The sequence below is a fragment of the Hesperophylax consimilis genome, chromosome 21 (assembly GCF_061612785.1).
Source record: "Hesperophylax consimilis isolate HC1 chromosome 21, BYU_Hcon_1.0, whole genome shotgun sequence".
NCBI classification, from domain to species: Eukaryota; Metazoa; Arthropoda; class Insecta; order Trichoptera; family Limnephilidae; genus Hesperophylax; species Hesperophylax consimilis.
Window position 1 is genome coordinate 2,923,644 of NC_142856.1, and position 24,694 is coordinate 2,948,337.

A 24,694-nucleotide genomic window follows, 5' to 3' on the forward strand; every position below is an offset into this window, starting at 1 on the left:
TTAAATTATTTTTAAAATATCTACTAGTCACGCAATTTAAAATACAGTACCTATAATTTGACTCGTGTTGATGGGTTATTAAAAGGAAAGAACGAATGAATAAAAAAATTCAATTTTTATTTGAATATCATTGAATTGAATATTAAAAATTTAAGAGTAAGGTGGGGATAGTAAATCTAAACAGAAAAAAATAGGTAACGGTCTCAACTGGGAATTGTTGTCTTAACTATAACTACTCGGCCATTTGGACCTAATTATTATAAGTAATTTTTGTCGATCTCATATTTCAAATTCAGAACTATCAACATTATTTTGTAATTAATTTTTCCCATATTTTTCCAATGATTAAAAAGTTCTCAATAATTGGTTTGTTACCTAGTTAGTGTATCGTACAAACATGTCCGATATTTATTTATATGGGACACCTATTGACTTTTTTCTTTAAGTCTAAATGAATATTCAATTTTTATCGGAATGACTTTTAATAACTTTGAAAGTTATACTCATCAATGTAATAGATCATTATCATAATAAAATATAGTTTTCCCAGTAAGACAGAGATCCTGGGTTCAGTTCCCAGTTGAGACCATCACCTTTTATTTTTCTGTGTCTTGTTTTGTTTCATGTTTCGTTTTGATTTATTAGTATTATCTTCTTTAATTATTATTTTTTTATTCATATAACGTACTGGCGATGATACCGACTAAAATTAGGTTGTATCCAGACTGCTGTAGAAAAGTTTTATAGTTTATATTTTTAACTTGTGTAAAGTAATAAATTTTATCATGTGTGTGGGTCGACTAAAAAGACCAACGTGAAGACATAGACAACATTTACACTTTCTCCCATAGACAATTTTAGCTTTAAAATTTCAATGGCGTCCGAAGCTGTCGTTTTTTGCTGTGTCTGGAGGCAATCCGTCACTGGCGAAATTTTGGAAATTAGTTTTCTGAAATGTTAAAATAATGCTAGGAAATATGTTGATCTCGTTGGACAGTTTTGAAGTGCAATAATATAAGGAAGTGTTTGCTTTAGTGCAAGTGAAAGTTTTCGAAAGTGTAGCCACGATTTTTTCCCTTGGGCTCTCGACATTTTGTTTTCCCGGAAAGCCTTATTTCTCATTTTATTTATGGCTTTTTGTGAACGTGAAAAAATTGCAGTGATTTTCACCACTTCGCGGTGTGCTTCGATGTTTCCTATCGTTTTTCAACCTAAAACGTGACATTAAACACTGAAAATGGATAACTTGAATAATTTGCAACCCTCGAGTGAAGAGTTGGAGCAATCCCTTATGGATTTAGAACCGCTCTTGAGTGTCACAGTTAAGGAAGAAATACTGGAAGAACCTACCGAAAACCACGTACAGAATGATGTAAGTAATTTACAATAATTAATCTATTATGATCACCTGTTGTTCTTCTACACGCTTTGAGAATTTGCAAAACCTCCTGTCATCTATGTAACCTTCATTTGGTTTTAATTGTTTTCCAATACAGGCGTTTCCGTCTAAGTAAAAGCTAATTAATCACCAAAAATGTTAAATAAGTTAGTTTTTATTGCACTGTTGAATGCTTTAGCGTTCCTCAATTCAAATAAGTCTAAAATTTGTTGTGGAAATGAAATATAGCGTATTTCTGTACTACTCCACAGTTTTAATCAAATTTTATTATGCGATTTTTTTTCCTTTATTCAGATTTACTCCTATAATTACCACCAATAAAACTTATATTGATGTTCCAACATCAATATAAGTTTTGCCCAAAACATTTCTCAATTGGTGAAATAATATAAAGAATGGCTTCTGAACCTTCCAATATAGCATTAAAACTAGAGCGTTAAGAATCTGCGTTGACTTCCACTGTTCAATAATCATCGCTGAATGCATGTGTTTCAAAAGAGCGATGATAATTACCATTAGTTATTTGAGCACAATCAATCATTTCCTAAGAGATAATATTTGAAATGCTTTTGGCTGTATCTGAATAATTATCCTGTTTGTTTATTTTTTAATTGAAATCACTCACAATTTAATTTTAATAATTGGTTACAATAGCAATAATAATAATTAGTAATGATGGGGGGCCTCTCCAGGTGCTTTGTTGGTGCTGGCCCCCCCTATTTTACAGCTTTATTAGGTTATCTTTGTATAGGTCATGGTTGTTTTGAAATAAAAATGTCACCAATTGATTTTATTATTATTTTGGCGTTGTATAGAGATAAGTTATCCACATGTTTGATACCAACGATAAAAAATATATGACCCAATTTTAACAGTACTTTCTTACATATGGTAGTTACATAGATATGTAACTACAAAAAATCTGTTTATTTAATTTTTTGCTAATATTTAACATTTTCATGCTTAATAGAATTTTATCATTGATAATGTAATTACCAAGTTAAGTATTGAAATATTTTTCTAGAATTAGTTGTTGCCTACTCATATAAAAATTGGGCTTCCAGTCCAATTTTTGATGTCCATTATTGAGTGTACTGCTGAGAATCATGTGGAATTTGTCAAAAGAAAAATAAATCCAATCTAACGGTTCCATAATAATTCAACGGTGACAGGATAACTCATCAAAATGACAATTCAACACACCTTTAAAAAGTGTTATAAAGTTATGAAAAGTGATGAAACAAAAACTAGGTTAAATAGGTTACATTGTGTATCTATTTAACCTAGTTTTTGTTTCATCACTTTTAATGACTTTATATCACCTTTTAAAGGTATGTTGAATTGTCATTTTTAGTTACTTTTATTGGTGAATGAATAAATTACAAAACATATTTTTGATCCAATTACTTCATTAGATAGTTAAGATAAAAAATCCCAAAGGCATAAATTGAATTGTACTTCTAATACCACACAAAAATAATATTTTTGGTTAATTATTATAAACTTTTGCCTATTTTGAATAGAAATATATTTTTGCGTTTTTTTTGTTGTTTATTTTGATACAACTTAAAATTTTTGTCCCAGTTATTGAAAAAATGAAATAAACTGAAATAACATTTTAAACTTGTACTCTTAATACCTAGCATAATGGAATTATATTAGAGACCTTTGGTTAAAAAATGTATTAACTCTTTTGTTTATGGGTCTCGGAAAAAAATTCTCCCAACTTCTGTTTATAGCTTACTAGCTGTACCTCGCCACGCGTTGTGTGGCTCAGTTTGTCTGTGCAAATAGAGTAAATATTGAGTGCTTGTTGTTTTTAAGTCAAACAGATGGCGCTGTTTAAAAAAATGTTTTTCCAACATATGGCGCTGTTTTTCACAAAAAGCATGTTTTTACTTATCACAGGTGACATATATATATAATTTAGGTATATAAAAACACACGCGTATTCGAGCAATCGGTCTTTCGGAGATTTAAGATTTTGAACAAACGAACATTTACATTTTTATCTGTATATTATATATAATAGATAGATAGAAGAAAATAGTTGTAAAAAATGATAATTTTTACTTTGAAGGTATGTTCATTTTTATCTGTATATTATATAAAATAGATAGATAGAAGAAGATAGTTGTAAAAAATGATAATTTTTACTTTGAAGGTACTGCCCCAATTGATTTTGAAAAGTTCAGGAAAATAATGATAAATGTAGGTATATTTTACTAGGAACATTTCTTTCTAAATTTGTTTCCTCTCGTTCAACGTCTCATCTCTTCTAAATCTGACCTCGACTCCAATCTTCCATATTATACCTAATTATGAAATTTGCCCATTTAAATAAAATTAATATGATTCCCTCTCCCATAGTTTGAAATGATGACCTTGAAAACCATTGAAGCCAGAAATATTTTTTAATAAACGGGGTGATAACAAATAATACATATTGATAGAATCAAAATAAAAGTAAGTTCATAAATAATACATGTTGATAGAATCAAAATAAAAGTAAGGTCATTAATAATACATGTTGATAGAATCAAAATAAAAGTAAGGTCATTAATAATACACACTGATAAAATAAAAGTAAGTTCATAAATAATACATGTTGATAGAATCAAAATAAAAGTAAGGTCATTAATAATACACATTGATAAAATAATAGTGAGACTATGGCATCCCAAATCGGGTATGCTGGGAGGCTGAAGGTACTGGGGAGGGGAAGGAGTTGGGGAAGATGAAGCTGGGGGAGTACCTGGCGGTTCAGATTTGGTCACCAAACACGGCTAAAGCCATTTCAAGCAACGTTTCAATTTTGAATGGTGGTCGTACACCAGGGCGATACTAAGAGTATCTTAGACTCTGGAACGTGCCGCAAGTATACAATATATTATTTCAAATGAATAAATTGTGAAGTAACACAAATTCATCAAATAAAAGTTACTTGCGCACGCCGGGATTTGAACCCGCGACCTTCGGCTTGCTAGTCGAGAGCCTTACCCCTCCACCCTTAGTTTATTCTTTTTATTATTTAAATAAATTTCTTCTCCTACATCAATGCAAGGCCATCCTTTCAGATATATATTTTATAGTAAAAAGTTTTTTTTTCCTCCTCCCTTATTAAACCCTGGAGAGCTGTTTTGCGAATTTGTTTTTATAAGCCTGGAGAAAATAAAGTTTCAGTCAGGCCTGTAAAATTGCTTTGAAGTGTAAAATCATGTACTGGCGATTAGTGAACCCTTTTTCAGATTTCCTTTTAATGTGGAAAATTAAGTTGTTAAGGATGTGACCGGAAAACATTTTAATGTTTGTGCCCTAGCTCCACTAAAACAAAATAAGCTTTTTAGCTGTTTTCTTTACACAGGCTAGTCTCGAGTCGATCGTAAATGACCCGCTCACTGAAACCCTCTCACGAGCTTCCAAAGAGCGAGTGGGTTATTTTTTCGTCAGCACCCGGGTCTCGCGACCCACTCTCGCGACCCACTCTCGAGACCCACTCTCGCGGTCTACTCTCGCGACTCGGGTGCCGGAGTGACTAGGCGAGCGCACATAGATTGTCAGCACCCGGGTGTCGCGACCCACTCTTGCGGCCTACTCTCGTGACTCGGGTGCCGGAGTGGCGAGGCGAGCGCACATAGATTGTCAGCACCCGGGTGTCGCGAACTAGACTCGCGACACGGCTGCCGGTGTGGCGTGGCGAGCGACCATGCAAGATATAATAAAAGATGCATGCATTTTGTAGACCGGCCATCACGTCTCGAATCACTTTCTCGCGACAGGCAAAATTTGTCTTGATAGAAATGGTAGATTCCTGAAACTTAAAATAGGCCATCATTGTGGTTTCAGTTTCCAGTTAGCGGAGACTTACATAGAACCGCTTCTTCTTCCAGATACTTTTGGAACCAGTTTCCGACTACGGTAATGTTGGTTTGATAAAAAATTATAAATTCATGTCTTGAATATGTTACCTACCTGCAACAAACGACAATGAAAGTTGCTGGATGACGGGTAATAGGGTTTCTGGTCGTGTATGACGGCGGGTCAAAATGTTAGTGGGTCGTGTGAAGAGGCGGTTGTCGTCAAGTGGCAATTTTAACCGTATCAACAAGGTGTTTTACGAATTGCATCGCATTATATGTATTAAATTTGTTTCACATCTTATTACAACGACATTATAAGTATGAACTGACTTAGAGCCGGCCCAAACGGAGTCAAACTACGCCTGGCGCGTGTAAAATTTTGGCACCGCTTGTCAAAACCAATAGACGCCTAGGTAGGTTATCACTGTAATCAATAACATTCAAATGATTTGTATTTTTATGTAGTGCCATTCATGTGAAAAATAATTTCTAGGGCGATGTGTGAAGACTGTTAGGTATTATCAGCGGCTTAACAATTCGGCGCCCGGAGCGGACTGCTCCAATTGCACCCGCATTGGGCTGGCCCTGAACTAACTATATATTAACTGCTACGCGATCGACTGATATTTTTTTTATTATTTAAACCCGCTAAACTGCCAAAGCAGTTTGTCAGCAGGTCAGTTTAATAATATTAATATATTACTAAAGCATACATATAACGAGAAATCACAATATTTAAAATAGATACAGAAGAATAACTTAAATAACTACAAAACAGAGACATATATAAAAAAGATACAATAGAATAACTTTTAACTTACCACAATACAAAATAATAAAATACAGAGACAGTCAGTTGTAACACAGGCAAATTACTCATATTCATATATATACATTTTTACAAGATTATAAACAATATCAGTATAAAAAAGCTTGATCTATTAACCATTTTTTAATTCGGTTGTGTAATTTGATTGAATTTTTATGTCCATTGGAATCTTATTAAATATGGTAGGCACAAGAAAAGAGAAAGTCCGTTGTCCCTTCCTTTTAACATCCCCAAAGATGGCATAGGCCCTCAGGGAAATTATTTTCCTCAAGGCCTCCTGCGTGGAATTAAAATAATCTTTTAGATTTGGAGTCTTCTTTTCCGTCTTTCACGATCGTGTATTTTCAACTTAAGGCCGTGGTCTGCCATTTTAGCTCTCGGCTTCTTAACCCTTATGCTGCCAGTACACGTTGGGCCAATGCACAAAGGATCTTGGCGCCAACGTAAACTAGGAGCTTTAGGATGCCGGGGGTAAAATGCCAATCACCCGCCGTACAGCGGCTGAAACTATTTTCGTAGTAACTTAGGTACTTGTTTTACGCAAAATTAAGTTTTTTTTAATTGAAATGTCTTACTAGATAATATGTACTATATATTTATAAAAAAAGCTTCGATGATTCCTCAACACACCTTTTATAGTGATATAAAGTCATTGAAATGGATGAAAAAAAACTAACCTACGTAACCTAGTTTTTGTTTCATCACTTTTCATGACTTTATGTCACGTTTTAGTTATCTGGTTACCGAAATCCGCGCTGGATGTCTTGACACACTAAGGTTAGTCGTCTCTCCACCTCTGTTGCGATCTTCCTGCTCCTGGTCTCCAGTATAGCAAACAAACCCATTTTGTTTCTGGCCATAGGAATGGACCTCAAGTCTTTTGATTATTACCGCACCAAAAACTTTTTTTTAAAACTTTTCATAGCAATAATTTTAAATTGGTTTCGTTTTAAATAATTTCCCTGCTTATATATACACTTCTCTATTAAAAACGGGTTAGTCTATCGGAACGTAATAGGGGAAACCATAAATATACCACTCTCTAGATCGATATCTTCCGGCTTTTTGTATCCAACAGAATTATACAGTACTTAACCACAGATATACAAGCAGTACCTACCGTGCGGAGCAGAGCAGTAGACAAGGTAGAGGAAACTCAAGGCCATTTAAAAAAAGATACGACCATAGACAACATAATTGCTCTCAGCCTACTCTATTCACTCACTAGCCCAAAAAAACTATTATAAAAATAAAAATGTCATTGAAGCAGAAAAATGTCGAAATGTTTTCCAAGGGCAAGGTTCATCTGACTAAGAAAATAAACTTTTACAGTGCATTTCCTTAAGATGAAACTTGTTAATCTGAGAAGAAGAAACCCAAAATGACAAGAAATTTGCAAAAACACTGAAGAAAATTTCCAAAACATGATTGTCCGACAGTACGACGAAAAATTCCGACATTTTTCAGCCTCATGAACTCATGGTTACATATGTTTAAAAATCTTTAATTTCACCAAAACAATAAGATAATACAGGATAACACTAATCAATAACATGAATAAGTTTATCGATATAATAAATAACATTTATACGTTGTGGAGGAAGACATATGTCAAGTATCAAGCATTGTTCAAAAAACCGAACGAATAACCTAAAACTGTTAATTCACTTTAAACTTGAACTTACGTAGGTAGGTTGAATATAATATGTTTATAACTCGCTAACACTATACTGGCTTATATTGTATTTTTATCACGAACAACTTTAACACGCAATATTTTCGACGGAAATGATAGTATTTCGGCAGCAAATGACAACCCGCGTGTATAAATAAACCACTGTCATTTTGTTTGAATGATTTGAAAACTGTCAAACGGCATAATTCCGTCATCTCTTTCTGTTACACGAGTCATTATGGTAGAGAGCGAGAGAGATCAAACCAATCCTTCTGTTCTCACCAATGAGATCTGAGCTTTTAGCCATATTATTCGTTTTCTATAAGAATTTTGAGGTGGGCGTGGCGGTTTCAAATGAGTTTCATGGCCAAAGCTTAGTTAAATGCCCCTGAGGGAAACTCTGATACTCCCCAAATAACCATTACCAAACTCCCCAATAACCATTTCCGGAAGTGACATCACTCCAAAAACGTGCATCAAATTACTGGGTGTCAATCTGGATGCTAATTTTTCCCTTAAAACTCAGGTGAACAGAACTGTAAGCACGGGGTTCTTTCAATTAAGGCAAATTAAAGCAGTGCGGAGAAACCTGCCAACAGAGGCGACTAAATTGCTAGTCAATTCCTATGTTGTTTCACGTCTAGATTATTGCAACGGAATATATGCAAGTCTCCCTAAATGTCAAATCAACAAATTACAATCCGTTTTCAACGCCGCGGCAAGGCTCATCACCGGAGTATCTAAATACTCCCACATTTCAGAGCATCTCAAAAATCTGCACTGGCTCAAATGTCCTGAAAGAATCCAGTTCAAGGTATGCTGGATGGTATTTAAGTCACTTAACGGAATGGCTCCGGCTTATTTATCAGAATTGTGTATTCCAGAAGATTCCAACTCCCGACAGTCAACCCTTAGGTCAGCAACGTCATCAGCTATCGGAAGGTTGAAGGAACCAAAGCGCACACCAGATACTAAGTTCGGTGAGCGTGCTTTTGCCGTGTCAGGACCTAAAGCCTGGAATGGACTGCCACATGATTTGAGAATGATCGCAGACTCGACAGAATTTAGGTCTAAACTTAAAACGCACCTTTTCAGACAGTCGTATCCATAATTTCAGAAACCTTCACTTTCACAGTTGACGGCAATTTAAATTTAAATTAACAAAATGTAAAAAATACTAAAAATAAAATAAAATAAATAAAAATAATAATTAAAAATAAATAAATAAAAATGATAACAACTAACAATTTGTAGGCTTTTAAGACAGTTAAAATACATTTAAATTAAAATAAAAAACTATAGCAGACTTAAGATCATGCGACTACCAGTGTTTTTTGATGTAGTGTCCTCTGCGTGCAGTTCTATCTTTTATAAGCATAAACTTTTTAATATAAGTGTGTTTGTTGGAAGTGACTTGCCAGGTAAGTATGTTTTGGTATCATTTCTAAATAACAAATGTAGATCCTAGGAAATAAATTGTACAGCGCCCTTGAGGTGATTTTTCACAAAAACGGCGCTCTACAAATTATCCAATTATTATTATTATTATTATTATTATTAAAGGTCCTAAAATGTGAACACCGTTTCGAGTCGAGCCTAAAGCCAGTGAGACTGGCACCCCCGATAATTCTTGGGGATTTATTATTTTTGTGTATAAATAAGATCCCTGAGGCCTGCGTGCGGTAAAACCGTATATGAACGTGTGAGAATGTGGAGATTCGCAAAGAATGCAAGGCATGTGTAAGATTAAGGGACGCTTGGATGGTTTAGGCATGTAGAACGAATGAATGAATAAAGTAGTGCAAGGAGAATATATGACGCCAATGTGAGTGGTATAAGATGTCGGAGACGCTTAAGAAAGATATGGTACGATCAAGTGAACCAAACACTCGAGTCGAGCTCTTTCAATGGACCATGTATGAATGTGAATAAGGCAAGGAGTATGCGCGGAGACAGAGTTGTTTTTCGGTCTTGGTTAATAAGTTTTTGTGACGCTGAAGGGAGTGGGAAGAAGAAGGAGATGGGTAGGATGAGGGGTAGGAATAACCCAGCTATTCAGATCTGTTCACCGAACACGGCTAACGCAATTTCAGGCAACGTTTGAATCATTGAAATGGAGAAAATGGTCTCTCGTCTCGGTTGTTGGCGACCCCTATTGTAGGTCAGTGACCCACCTTCTCCGCCTAGACCTATTCGAGGTAAAAAGAGACTAAACTTGCTTTTCCGTATTGTGTTTTGAGGTCTGAACGTGACCGCAATCTCGTAAGCGCCAGTTTCCCATCGCATTGCATCTGCGTTTCGCAGTGCAATATATGTATACATATACAATGCACCCGAGAAGCATACGGATGCAACTCCAAAACACGGAATGTTCAAAACCAATGTTTTTAGCAAATCCTAAGTTGTTTCCACAAACATTTTGGTAGATAATTGAAAAAAACAAACAATATACAGGGTGTATCGGCACGTACCCGACAAACTTTAACCAGCTATTACTTAGCACATTTGGAGTAAAAAATGTTATGGGCACTTTGCTGTCCGGTAGCATTTTTTTTCAATTAAAAACAAAAAAATTAAAAAATTTCCTCACCACATCTCTGTCATTGGCATTGTTTCTCGCGTTCAACAGCTGTTATTAGCAAGTGCGTAAAAAGGGTCCTCGCTCTTTCGTACACACTAAATAATAATAGTTAAAAATGAGACGAATGGTGCTGTGCCATTTCGTTGTGATTGTAAAAGCGCGCCAACGTAGGTACGTACGTTCATTATTCAACGAAACTCGAACAAAATATTGCCAGACGGGTTTTCAAACTTTGACAAAGGATAAAATATTGGGGACATGTGGTGAAAATATGAATAGTAAATTTTTTATTAAAAAAAAATGTTACCGGACAGCAAAGTGCCCATAACATTTTTTACTCCAAATGTGCCAAGGAATAGCTGGTTAAAATTTGTCGGGTACGTGCCGATACACCCTGTATAGCTCGAAATTTACTAAAAACACATAGGTTTTCGACTTTCCGGAATATTTCGTGTTTTGCATTGCATTGAATTGCATCCGTATGCTTCTTGGGTACAGGTATGCAGTCGTAATCTAGCCAGATAGTGAGAAAGCCGCAGTAAAATATGTGTAAACCCTTCTTATATTGATGTGCCTGATAAAAAATTAAATAAATCCTCAATAGAAGATAATATCTAATCTTAAGATATACAAATTACATGTCACTGTGTTCGTACACGCTAATCTCCGAAACCGCCCAACCGATTTCAATGAATTTTTGTTAATGTGTGTGGTTGGTTCCAGCTTGAAATATAGGATAGTTTGGACCCGATAGGTGGCGCTGTTGTCGAGATCTAAAATATAATTATTTCAACGAATTTTGTTATTTGTTTTTGATTTCAGCATTATCGTCCAAAAATACATACAACCACAAATTTTAACTCCCCCCCTCAATATTTTGTATTCATAGAAAAAATGGGTCGTATTCACAGACATAGGAATTAATAGACGAGAAGATAATGGCGAGGGGTAAAATCAACTGTTGAAGAACGAAGGGAGTAAGGCTGACTGTGATTCGTCAATAAATCAATCTGACAGTAAATAGGCATCTCGCATTATAATATCACCATTTACTTCTTAAGAGTAAAACCTGCTTTTGAATGAATAGACATTTTTACATGGGAGCGCAAATTACTCGCCACGTTATGAACAAATTTGCGAAGTCCAAATTCGGCAAAAAAAATTTCTTCTATTTTCAGAGTCGAATATTTTGTTTAAGTATTTAGTTAAGACACTTTTATAAATGTTCATAATTTACTTCCCAGCAACCAACCAGCTTTGTGTTTCGCGTCCAGACGTTTCTCGATGTGATAGTATATGTTTCTAAAACTGATCTATATTATACGATGTGAATATGCTTAAAATAAAGTAAAATAATGCTTATATATGGAATGTAATACGACAATTGGGTTTATTCTCTTTTTCAAATCTATTTTTACAAGTTTTCATAGTACAAGTCAACATTTTGCCATGTTATTTCGTAAAATGAACCGATGATGCCTCGACCATAGTTCGCACAAGAATGATGACGTCACGTTTTCAAATTTCACTTGAGGCCATACGCGAGCACAGCCGGCTCCAATGGAACCGGTATGGGGAGTGGGGATAACACGCTTTTAATCACTTAGGGCAGGTCTACTAATATTCATATATCTATGGTCGTATTTAATTTTTAAGTTGTGTAAGCTTTATCTATTCATATTGGCAAAAGACGGATTGACAAAAAATATTGTTCACCAAATAGCACTACATTGTATTAAAATCCATTATTTTCTATCGTACTGAATAATAATCACAATCTGACGTCAAAATATAATATAGACTGGGCAGAATCCTATAGAAATAATCTAAACTCTCTAAAAGTTTCACAAAGAATCACAATAAAGGTAATACAAAAAAAAAATTCTATCTTCTCAACAGATCACTTTTTAAATTGTTTCCAGTACCCAATGTCAATGACATATTTAAGCAAGATTCCATTATAAAAATGTGCCAAGAAAAAAGTAACAAAGAATACCAAGAATTTTACAAACTAATTAGAAATGGAAATCAATTTATTACACCTAATTTTAAAACAATACAAATGCAAAACCATTATATTTACCAAGCCATAAAAAACTACAATAATCTGCCTTCTGAACTGCGCTGTATTGTTAACCAATCAGAACAAATAAATGAAATAAAACAAAAAAATAAAAAAACAACATTCCACTAAAAAACAATATTCTATACAAAAATATTATTGTAACATAAAACTTATGTAAGAATCGTGGCTCCCCTATCAGCCACAAGAACTCCTCTTTTCTGATAAGGTACATATAACCAATCTAAAATGTAATATTATAAAATATTTATGTATCCATGTTCCTTATATGTATTACAATAAAAATATATGTATATCTACCATAGACATATGAATATTCATATGTCTGTGATATCTACGAAGGATGTGACTTGCGTATTTGTTCTATGGTGACCGGATAAATCATAAAAATGATAATTCATCACATCTTTAAAAAGTTATGTAAAGTCATGGAAAGTGATGAAACAAAAACTTTATTAACTGGGTAAATTTTTTTTCATCGTTTTTAATGACTTTATATCACTTTTTAAAAGTGTGTTAAATAGTCCATGTGTTGAGTTAGCATGGAACCGTGTTCAATGTATGTCAAATGTATAAAATATCTGACCACAGCCACAACAGATAAAAGGTGGTCTACGTAAAATGAGATCTATATAAAATGCGGTCTAAATAGAAAAGCCTATGGAAGGACAAGTCTGTCCGGGCCACTAGTATTATATACATTTTATTATTTGTTTTGACAACACGACTGGCTTAGTGACCTTTTTCAAATGTTTCAAACGGGAGCACTCGCTTAGGGCAAAAATTACCCACGACTTTCAATGTATGTTTTTTATTATTTCAATTTTCTTACAGTGCCAATATGATCTTTTGTGTTTTATTTGTATTGGTTATACAAAAGCACAGAAATACGCATTTATTTCAAATTCGATTTAAAAATATATGAAAATAAAACAAAAACAATTGACTTTAAGTAGGAAGATGGAATTTTATTTAACGAAATTAACAAAATTTGAAATAAAGGTTTTTTGTCTCACTTTTAAGACTACATGGATTTAAAATGTATATCAACAACGTACTGTTAATAATAAGAAATGTCTGAGAAAAATTCATTTGAATATGTAACAAAAAACAACCCGTAGAAACTAAGGACGGGTTGTTTCGGAGAATTTGAACAATTCATCATATTTCAACGTTCATTTTCGGGTTCTGTGAAAGTCATATTCATGTTCTGTTATTATAAATTTTTAAGCTATAATACATCTATTTTCCACCTAGTTGCGCCATCTCTTGGGCCGGCTAGTAGGTATTTTTAAAGATTTTATTTATTTATTTATGAATTATTAATAATTTTGGTATCTATTTTATCGCTTGTCTGACATGATTTATTAGTTACGTTTTTATATCTTTTACGATATTTTTTTTGGTCAAAGTCGTCTTAAAATTCTTTTCTGTAACCTTCGTTACATCTTCTTATAATATAACTAGTATTTAGTAACTAGAGAATATCTATCTCTCTATGAAATTCTGTACTATATGGAATATACAAGGTTTTCCAATAAGAGGTGTTATTTTGAATAGCCCGCTATTTCGGTAGATGTTACTGTTGAAGCTATCATTTTTTGACATTTGACAAGTAGAAACTACGCCATTAATAAAAATGGAACCATACACGCTTCAACAACGCATTGAAATTATTAAAATTCACTCGAGTGAATCAAATGCAAATCATCTTGAGTGATGAGGCCCATTTCCACCTGGCTGTGGCTTCGTCAACAAGCAAAATTGTCGCATCTGGGGCTCGGAAAACCCAAGAGTTATTGTTGAAAAGCCTCTCTATCCTCAACTTGTTTGTTGCGGTTTATGGTTGGAGCAACAGTTACGGTGAATGGATTGCGCTATCGAGAGATGATTAATGATTTTTTATGGCCGGAATTGGATGGTATTGATCTGGACAACGTTTACTTTCAACAAGACGGCGCTACGTGCCACACAAGCAACGAAACCATTGATCTTTTACGATTGAATATCAAAATAACACCTCTTATTGGAAAACCCTGTAGTAACGATAGATTATATCAGAGAACGAATAGAAAGTTGAGTGCACTCGGTGAGATCATTGGTTCGAAACCTGGCGCGTGCACAAGTAAAATTTTTCTGTTTTTTTTTCATTGACGGCCTCCGTGGTCGAGGAGTAAGGCTCTCGACTAGCAAGCTGGAGGTCGCGGGTTCAAATCCCGGCGTGCGCAAATAAATCTTATTTAATTAATTTGTGCTATTTCACAAATTACTCATTAAAAATAATATATAGTATATTTGCGGCACGTTCCATAGTGGAAGATACTCTTAGTACCGCCCTGGTATAAGACCACTATTCAGAATTGAAACGTTGCTTGAAATGGCTTTAGCCGTGTTTAGTGACCAGATCTGAATCGACAGATACATCCCATCCTTTATATCTCCTCTGCTTTCCGCTTCATGCCGTGCTGTGTTTTATTTTAAACTTATTTTACTGTAAACTTATATTTTAAGGTATACAGGGTGTATCGGCACGTACCCGACAAACTTTAACCAACTATTCCTTAGCATATTTGGAGTACAAAATCGTATTTGCACTTTGCTGTCCGGTAACGTTTTTTTTTAATAAAAAATTTATTATTCATATTTTCACCACATGTCACCACTGTTTTATCCTTTGTCAAAGTTTGAAAACCCATCTGGCAATATTTTATTCGAATTCCGTTGAATAATGCACGTGTGTACCTATATTGGCGCGCTTTTACAATCACAACGAAATGGCACGACACCATTCGTCTCATTTTCAACTATTATTATTTAGTGTGTGCGAAAGAGCGAAGACGCTTTTCGACATACTTGCTTATAACAGCTGTTGAACACGAAAAGCAATGCCAATGACAGTGATGGAATGTGGAAAATTTTTTTTTTCTTATTAAAAAAAAAAAAATGCTACCGGACAGCAAAGTGCCCATAACATTTTTTACTCCAAATGTGCTAAGGAATAGCTGGTTAAAGTTTGTCGGGTTAGTGCCGATACACTCTGTATATACCTACTCTCTTATAAATCCATATTATACGTGTATGTATGCTATAAATATATACGCAGTAGACCGAAACGTCTTATCTTTTCAATAGCAGTTATATACCCCAGCAAACGGAAGGGCAATAACAATAACCATGAAACCGAAACCGGTATGTCTTTTGGTCCCTGGGAAAACGAATTGACGACATGTATTTTTATTTATTTATTAAAGGAAAAAATACATATAAGTAATAAGGTTTACAATTACGTGACAATATTTAATACTACTCTTCCAGAGAAGCATTAGCTTATGGTTGAAAGAGAAGTGTACATTATATTATTGTAGATATTACATTATGTATTTAACGCAGAATCAAGAGAAGTAGGAATAAATATTGTAAGTAAATTGTACTATTAGTAGCTATAGTATATATAAACATGATGTAGGTAATTAGTTTCTGGAATAAAGACCATGATTATTATTTGTATTAATGTGTATACTACATTTGGAGAAGAAGTTGCTTCTTATGTAGAATATTTATTATTCATTTTTTAGATAATTTATCTTTAAAATATTTTTTAAAAATGCTCAAAGCTTTGCTTTTGTCGCTTATTATTCTAATTTCCAATCTTTTCTCTTTTTTTATAAAGAAAGACAAACATTCCCGGGTTACGTATAACCTGACAATATTTGAAAATCTCCTACTACCACAACAGTAAGCTGAAAATGTTGCTTGTGTTGTGATGGAGGACTTAGCCAGCCGAGGAATTGAACACACTACGCCTGGGTGGGACCCAAACGCGATGTCAACTCGGCCACCGACTGGTCAAAAATCAGATAAAAAAGGTTCAAATGAAAAAGGTTCTTCCTTGGTATTTATAGTAATTTTGTGCAAAGGAAGTGTTTAATTTTGGACACGGAAAAATGTATTTAAGTCTAGTACGGTTTTCAGTTAGAAATTAGTACTTTTATTATTCTTTTTCATATAAGCAGTATATTAAAACAACGAGAAATACCTATAAATTTATTTTGATATTTATATTATTTTTTTTAAACATGAAGTCGGGGACGCCCGAGGAAGACATGGCATGACCAAGTGAATCAGATACTTGAGTCGGGCCATGTCAAGAGTCAGAACAATAGAAGAGTATGTATGAGACGATGTATGAATGTGAATGAGGCAAGGAGTGTGTGCCAAGACCGAGTTGTTTGGCGGTCCGTCCTCTCTGCCTACCCCTGCGGGGAAACGGCGTGATGGTTAGTTAGTTAGTTAGTTATTATTTTTTATTTTCTATTTACCTGACGAGTAAATTATTTTACTGCTTTCAGTCTTACTGGTTTTGCAACAAACATGAATAATTAAATGCATATATGAATGTACAATGTACATACTTTATACTTGAAACTTTTCTTTATTTACTATATTATTTTATATGGATTTTATGTTAATCTCAGTATCAGCATTTGATATTTATCTTTTTTGTATTAAGTTATACTATTATCCATGTATTATGTTACACTTACATACATAAACTGTCAATTTACTCCGTAAAAACCGGATATGGCGTTAATGAATAATAAATAAATAAATATCGTTTCTGCAAATTATATAAACAACAATAACTAACAAATTCATGTAAAGTCTTAAATATCCGATTGAATCATAGATTTCTCAACACTTATACTAACACTATATGAATTTAATCGATAGGGTAGAGGACCGTGGGCCGTTCTAAAATAACCTTGACAAGGGGGAGTAATAATGCACTACTTGCACTCATGGCAATAAGGTTTTGATTAACACAAAAATGTGCTGTTGAAAGAGATCCCTGAGGCGTATATGTGGTAAAATCATATATGATCGTGTGATTTCTCACAGTGAAGATCCGCAAAGAGTGCAAGGCTGATGTAAGCCTAATGAGTAAGATTAAGAAAGGGACGCTTAGATGGTTCGGGCATGTAGAGCGAATGAGCGAAGAAAGGAGTGTAAGGAGGATATATGATGCAAATGGTAGCAATAATTGGTGATAAGTCGGGGGCGCCCGAGGAAGACATGGCACGATCAAGTGAATCAGATACTGAGTCGGGCCATGTCAAGAGTCAGAATAATAGAAGAGTATTTATGAGACAATCTATGAATGTGAATGAGGTAAGAAGTGTGTGACAAGACCGAGTTGTTTGGCGGTCCGTCCTCTCTTCCTACCCCTGCGGGGAAACGGCGTGATGGTTAGTTAGTTAGTTAACACAAAAAAAATATTGAAGAAGAGCTTGCTTTATTTTATATTTTCATCTTATTATACCTACATAATTTTTTACATGTTTTCTGGTCACACCGTAAAGCACTTAATGTGCCCTTATAGGCAGTTATGAAAACCTGCTGCATTCCGGGATTCCCACTACATTTATTGCGTCCGTGCGTAAATCCGTCTTTGGACGTCCACGGACGCAATAAATGTAGTGGGACCTATATATGTATATTAGAGTCAGTTATGAAAACCTGCTGCATTCCGGGAGATATCTGGAATGTAGCCACTCGGGAGATTTTTGCCATATTATGTCATGTTTGCAATCTCTTGCCATCAAGTGCCAATTTTATAGAGTCAGCGGAAAATAATTTTTTGTGTAAAAAATTGGAAATTCGAAAAATTATTCATTTTTTTTACTTCTACTAGAATTTAGAATCACCTCCTGAAGTTTGAGCACTTTCCCCGGACACCCTGTAAAGATAACCATATAAGAAAAACCTTATTAATATGTAAATATTTATTGATTTTATAAAAGTTGTAAATTTACTTTTATAAAAGTTATAGAAGTATTTTATGTAGTATTTTAGTAAAGTAAAGTAAATTGTATACCTACACAAATTACTTTCATTATATTTTATGTAAAATTTTAAAAATATATTAAATTAATTAAATCCCAAAAATTAAATAAATTAAAACCTTCGATAATTTCGACCTTCGTGCTAATCTGTTCATTGCCAACTAAAAATGGTTTTGTTTTTATAAAATTTCAATAGATGTCGGTAATGTAATTCCATCATTTTAATTATTAAATAATCCCAAAATTATTCCTAATACGAATTCAGACAGTGACACCTCTGTCGGATTCTTTTTAAATTAAATATTATTTATTTTGTGGGTGTTACCCAAATCGAAATTATTTACACGGAAGGCTGGCTCTTAACCTGTTAACCGGGCGGGAAGTACAAATACGTCAAACGTAAACAGTATCGGGTACGGGTAGGACGTATAAATACGTCCTTGAAATATATGTTGCGCCCTGGAACGAGCGGGACGTATATTTCCGAACATATAACACGGAAATTGAGTTTTTAATTTTTACATATTTTATTTTTTTAAACTCAATGTTTCTCTTTTATCTGCGTGCTTTTATTTATTGTTCTGTAATTATAACCTTTTTTATATTTTTTGTAATCTTTATGATTGTTTGTAAATATTCTATTTTTTTAATTCGACGTTTTCACTTTTTTGATGCATAAATAAAAAAAATAAAAAATAAATTAACGTCCACCGGGCGTGACGTATTGATACGTCCTAGTGAAGGAGTTCGCGCCCGTTATATGCTGCGTAATTCAAAACTGAACTCCCCGGTTAACAGGTTGACGGTGAAATCCAGGTGGATTCATTGGCTTTAAACCGCAGTAAGCAGTTTCATATGTTTCCATATTTATATTCCGAGGAATCATATTAATTAAATAAAATGATGTATGACACCAATCGCTCGAGTGGATAGCTGATCAGTGACCGTTTTGTCAATAGAATCAATGTAAATAAAAAAAATAAAATGTATTCATATGTAACAATCCTTCCACGCGTTTTTACAGGCCTGAAACTCATTTTTTTTCTAGGCTTGCTAAAATGCCGCGTTTTACTCTCAGGGCCTTTCTAATAAACGTGTTTCAAATTTTACACAGCTGATAAACAAACATAAATTTTAATTCAAGATTAAAGATCGGCTAAAAGAGGTCAATGAAAAAATCCTAAAAAAAGCACTAAAAAAGACATAGCAGACGCACGTAATTAAATGGAATTCGATAACTTTAGACCTTTTGATACCATTGTTATACTTTAATACGCCATAATATTTTGTACCTTCACGTGTTTTATACAGGGTGTCCGGGGGTAAAGTGCGCAGTAAAAGTATAAAAAAAACTTTTTTGAAATTCCAACGTTTTTAAGGTGAAAATAAACATTATTCTATGAAAAAAAAAAACATTGGAATTTCATTATTTTTTTTAGTTATTTATCTTTTTTACTGCTACCATCATGTATAATCACCCCCGAAGTTAGCTGAATTTACCCTCCGGACATTCTTTATAGTCGTTAATAAAAAAAAAATATTAATGAATGGTAATTGGTTGTTCATCGGTTGTGTAAAAAGTAATACACTTGTGTTAAAATTCAAAATAAAAAAAAATATTGCACAAAAATACAGAGTACAAAAGGTATAGTTTATAGGTTACATCCTATTTCTTCCAGCTAACCCAACAAATACACATTATATTACATAACCCAACAATTACATGTTAACAAATGTATGTAAATAAAAAACAGAGGTATTTAATTTATGTAAGGTATTCATGTTATTTCTTTGATGCTACGTGGAAGGTTATATACTTTAATGGCCATGTAGTGTAGTACTTTTTGAAATATAGTTTTGTTTGCTTTTGGGATTAATAAGTTTTCTGTGAACTATGTAGTGTGTTTATGTGGGAACTTTTCTGGAGACGATCGAACTAACAGGCATAACTCCATTATATATATTAGGGTGTATCGATTTTTAACTTTTTTTTTGTTTTCAAATTCCATGTTGAAATAAAGTTGCTACTAGGTACCACAACTTACCTCAATTTTTTTTTGGATTTTTAAAAAAATGTGTAGGTCTCCCGCACAAGGCCTAAAGTTTTAATTTTTTTCAAAAAATATCAATTTTTTTTTAAATTTAAAAAAATAAATTCATAACTTTTGTGTTTATTCCAAGTTAAAAAACAGTAATATTAGGGCATAAAAATAAGTAAGAAACGGGTTTTTTTTATAAAATATGGTATTTTGGTCTCCCGCACAAGCCCTAAAGTTTGTTAATTTTGATGAAATTTTGTAATTTTGTGTACATATATGAACCATGTTTTTTTAAAGTTTAAGCCACCGGAATTAATTGTACTTTTCTTACAGAAGGCATAAAATGAGACAATATATATATACATAATTCTTATATACATACACTAAAAATATATAGCACATATATACTATATATATATAATATGTTTTATACCTGAAAAAAGATAGTTGGACGGTGTAAATTGTATGAGAAAGGTGTTGAAAGAAACTGATGTTATTTGCTATTACTGTTGTTTATTACAAAAGTATAAAAGGTTATAACATGTCATAAAATGTAGTATAAAAACTAAGTACAAAATGTTGCTGATTTTTTTTATTATTTTTATTTGGTACATTATTTTGTTACAATTTATGTTTTCCAGTAATGTAGGCCTCACTGGGTGGCTTGCCCGTGCTGAGGCCTTCATTTTATAATATGAAAATCTTATCTACATATTACATTTAAAGAGAAGATAGTAAATTTGAAAAGAAAATAATAAATTTAAAATTAAAAATAAAAATACATAATAATACATTTAAAATTAAAAAAATAATACAATGAAAATAATCTTGTGTGTTTGTGAGTGATGTGTGTTTATGTTGGTTTTGTGTGTTACGTGTAGGTTTTATTTTTATTTTATGCTATGACATTTTGGTAATATTGTCTTTTTTGTTGTTTAATCCATTTTGTAATTTTGTGTGTGAATTTATTTTTATTTTCCTCAATTTTAATTTCAATTTTTAGATTGTTGAAAGCTTTTATAGCATGGTATTGGTAGTGTCTTTGTCCAAATGTTGAATTTACTGTTGGAGTTTTAATGTTTTCTTTGTACGCTTGTCTAACTGGTCTGTTAGTGTTATTTTGTGTATGTTGAAATTTATTTTTTTTGTTAAAAATGTAGTTTAGTAGTGTTTTAACGTATAATTGGCGTATATCTAGTACGTCACAGCTGTTGAATATTTGGTCTGTATCGGTCAGTCTATGTTTTTTTAGTATAACCTTTAAGATCGTTTTCTGTGCGGTTTCTATGTAATTGATAGCAATTTAATTATTTTTAAATAATTTTTATTTAATTTTTTTTTTTTTTTAATTTTTTTCTATGTAATTTAATTTTATTTGGGAACTGTAATAACATTTATAAAATTTTCACTAGGCCTATGTAAATACTATACATAATTTTGATTTAAGGTTTTGAAGCCAAGATGAAAGGACGAATACTTAAACAAGTCAGTAAATTTGCAGTAGAACAAGAAAACTGCCACTTATGTCGTATGGAAAGTAATCAGCAACATTTTGTACTTAGTTTTTATACTACATTTTATGACATGTTATAACCTTTTATACTTTTGTAATAAACAACAGTAATAGCAAATAACATCAGTTTCTTTCAACACCTTTCTCATACAATTTACACCGTCCAACTATCTTTTTTCAGGTATAAAACATATTATATATATATAGTATATATGTGCTATATATTTTTAGTGTATGTATATAAGAATTATGTATATATATATTGTCTCATTTTATGCCTTCTGTAAGAAAAGTACAATTAATTCCGGTGGCTTAAACTTTAAAAAAACATGGTTCATATATGTACACAAAATTACAAAATTTCATCAAAATTAACAAACTTTAGGTCTTGTGCGGGAGACCAAAATACCATATTTTATAAAAAAAACCCGTTTCTTACTTATTTTTATGCCCTAATATTACTGTTTTTTAACTTGGAATAAACACAAAAGTTATGAATTTATTTTTTTAAATTTAAAAAAAAATTGATATTTTTTGAAAAAAATTAAAACTTTAGGCCTTGTGCGGGAGACCTACACATTTTTTTAAAAATCCAAAAAAAATTGTGGTAAGTTGTGGTACCTAGTAGCAACTTTATTTCAACTTGGAATTTGAAAACAAAAAAAAAGTTAAAAATCGATACACCCTAATATATATGTCCGTCACTTATATTATTATTGTTAGTGAAGGGGTCAGTATTTAATTATAGCATCGATAATATAAATAATTTTAAAAACAAAAAAAACGTGATTTTGCAAAGCATTGCGCAGTTTCTAGGGTGATTTCCATCTCTAATTCTAAAACTTATAATATGTAAATGAATGTATGTACCTGCCGGTTAACCTGTGCTGTGTAGAATATAGCATCCCCTTTAAATGTGAGATGTAAAAGCTTGAGCGTTCAGCAGCGAACCGACCGCCTTGCGGGGCCTTCGAATGCGGTTGAAGGCCGTAAGCCGGAGAGGCCGTAATGAAACATTACTTTCCGGCGGGTCTACGTAGGATAATGACAGGTCAATTATTCTACGCCCCGCGCTCTGTCTCTGTATCCCTACGAAATGTATTACATTGCGGCCTTTACTTGTTATTTTGTTGCTGGCTTACAAATGATGTGGCTTTATGTTTTGTGGGGAGTTATAAGTTGTAGATATACTATCAGGGAAACGAAGCGTAGCTTAAAATGACTTCGTGTTTTTTTTTTTTAAATATGTATATCGGGGCTTCTGATTCACATAACGTTGTCGTTTTTTGCCTCCTCTGTTTTTAAACTACAATACATATTATTTTCATTAAATATATGCAACCCAAAATTTGGACACCACAAATACCAGGCAATAAAAGCATTAAACTCGATATAAAAATAAAGGAAAACAAACACTTTTCAGGTACAAAATTAAAAGATGGATCAAATAACAAAAAAGGTAATATTACAAATATGTAATATTACAAAAAGGTAATGTTACAAAAAAGGTAATATTACACAAAGGTAATGTTACAAAAAAGGTAATATTACACAAAGGTAATATTACACAAAGGTAATATTACAAACAGGTAATATTACACAAAGGTAATATTACAAACAGGTAGTATTACAAACAAGGTAATATTACACAAAGGTAATATTACAAACAGGTACCTAATATTACAAAAAGATTATATTACAAAAAAGGTTAGGTTACATAAAAGGCAATGTTACAAAAAAGGTAATATTACAAAAAGGTAATATTACAAAAAGGTAATATTACAAAAAGGTTTGATTACAAAAAAGGTTTGATTACAAAAAATGTTAGATTACAGAAAGGCTATATTACAAAAATGGTAATATTACAAAAAATGTAATATTACAAAAAAGTTAATATTACAAAAGTTAATATTACAAAAGTTAATATTACAAAAAAGGTAATATACAAAAATGTTATATTACAAAAAAGTAATATTACAAAAAAGGTAATATTGCCAAAAAAATTACGCAAAAGTATTAAAAAAATATATACACGTAATACACAAAACCATTTCAATATATATGTATAAAACCGTACCTCATAATATTTGTTTAAGTTTTTTTTCAATACCGCTTTTATTATTATATTTTATTTCAATTTATTATTTCATATTATCTCTTTATTGAATATTATTATATTTTTACAGCGCCCTTGAGGTGTTTTTGCACAAAAACGGCGCTATACAAGTCATCCAAGTATTATTTTTATTATTATTATTATTGTAAAATGGGGGCCTCAACTTGGGTAAAGCACCCAAAGAAGTCGCACATTATCAAATAATGATTTAAAATATGTAAAGTTATTTCAGATATGATTAGATAATAAAAAAAATTTAACCTGTTGAATGTGGGACGAAATTTCGGAAACGGCGCGAAAATTACCTCGATGTGTTCTGCTCAAATATCTTAATGAAAACTAAGTATTTGCTTTTTTTTCGATTGTTTTCTGTTTACCAGATAATGTAGCTAATTATTCATGTATAGTTCATGATTATATCGTAAGACGTTTTCCCAGAATAGCTAACTTTATCTGAAAAATTAATAAAAAATTCCCCCGTTCGGGAAACAATTGTCAAAAAAATTATGTATATGAATATAAACGGATTTTATTATTTCTACACAAACCTGAATAAATAGCCTATATGAAAAAAAACAAACCATAAGTGTTTTCAAAGAAATAATGGCATTTACGTTGTTTTGAAAATGTAAAATATTTTAGGCTTTTCAAAAAAAAATGTCAAGCCAAGCGTGCACTTTAGAATTTTTTTGTGTCGTATTGTATAAAGTTATGAAAGCAATTCTTTGAGTTTTTGGTAGTTCATACTATTGTTGT

The 24,694-nt window shown here is 32.6% G+C and overlaps 1 protein-coding gene across 1 annotated transcript in view; it reads left to right on the plus strand.

Moving 5' to 3' along the window:
• Positions 1-891: 891 nt before the first annotated feature.
• Positions 892-24,694, plus strand: part of LOC149413519 (E3 ubiquitin-protein ligase TRIM33-like) — an 88,968-nt gene continuing 65,165 nt past the window's right edge. The window contains exon 1 of the mRNA XM_089644387.1: positions 892-1,372. Coding sequence (XP_089500513.1) covers positions 1,238-1,372 — 135 coding nt within the window. The 5' untranslated portion in view covers positions 892-1,237. The remainder of the gene's footprint in view (positions 1,373-24,694) is intronic.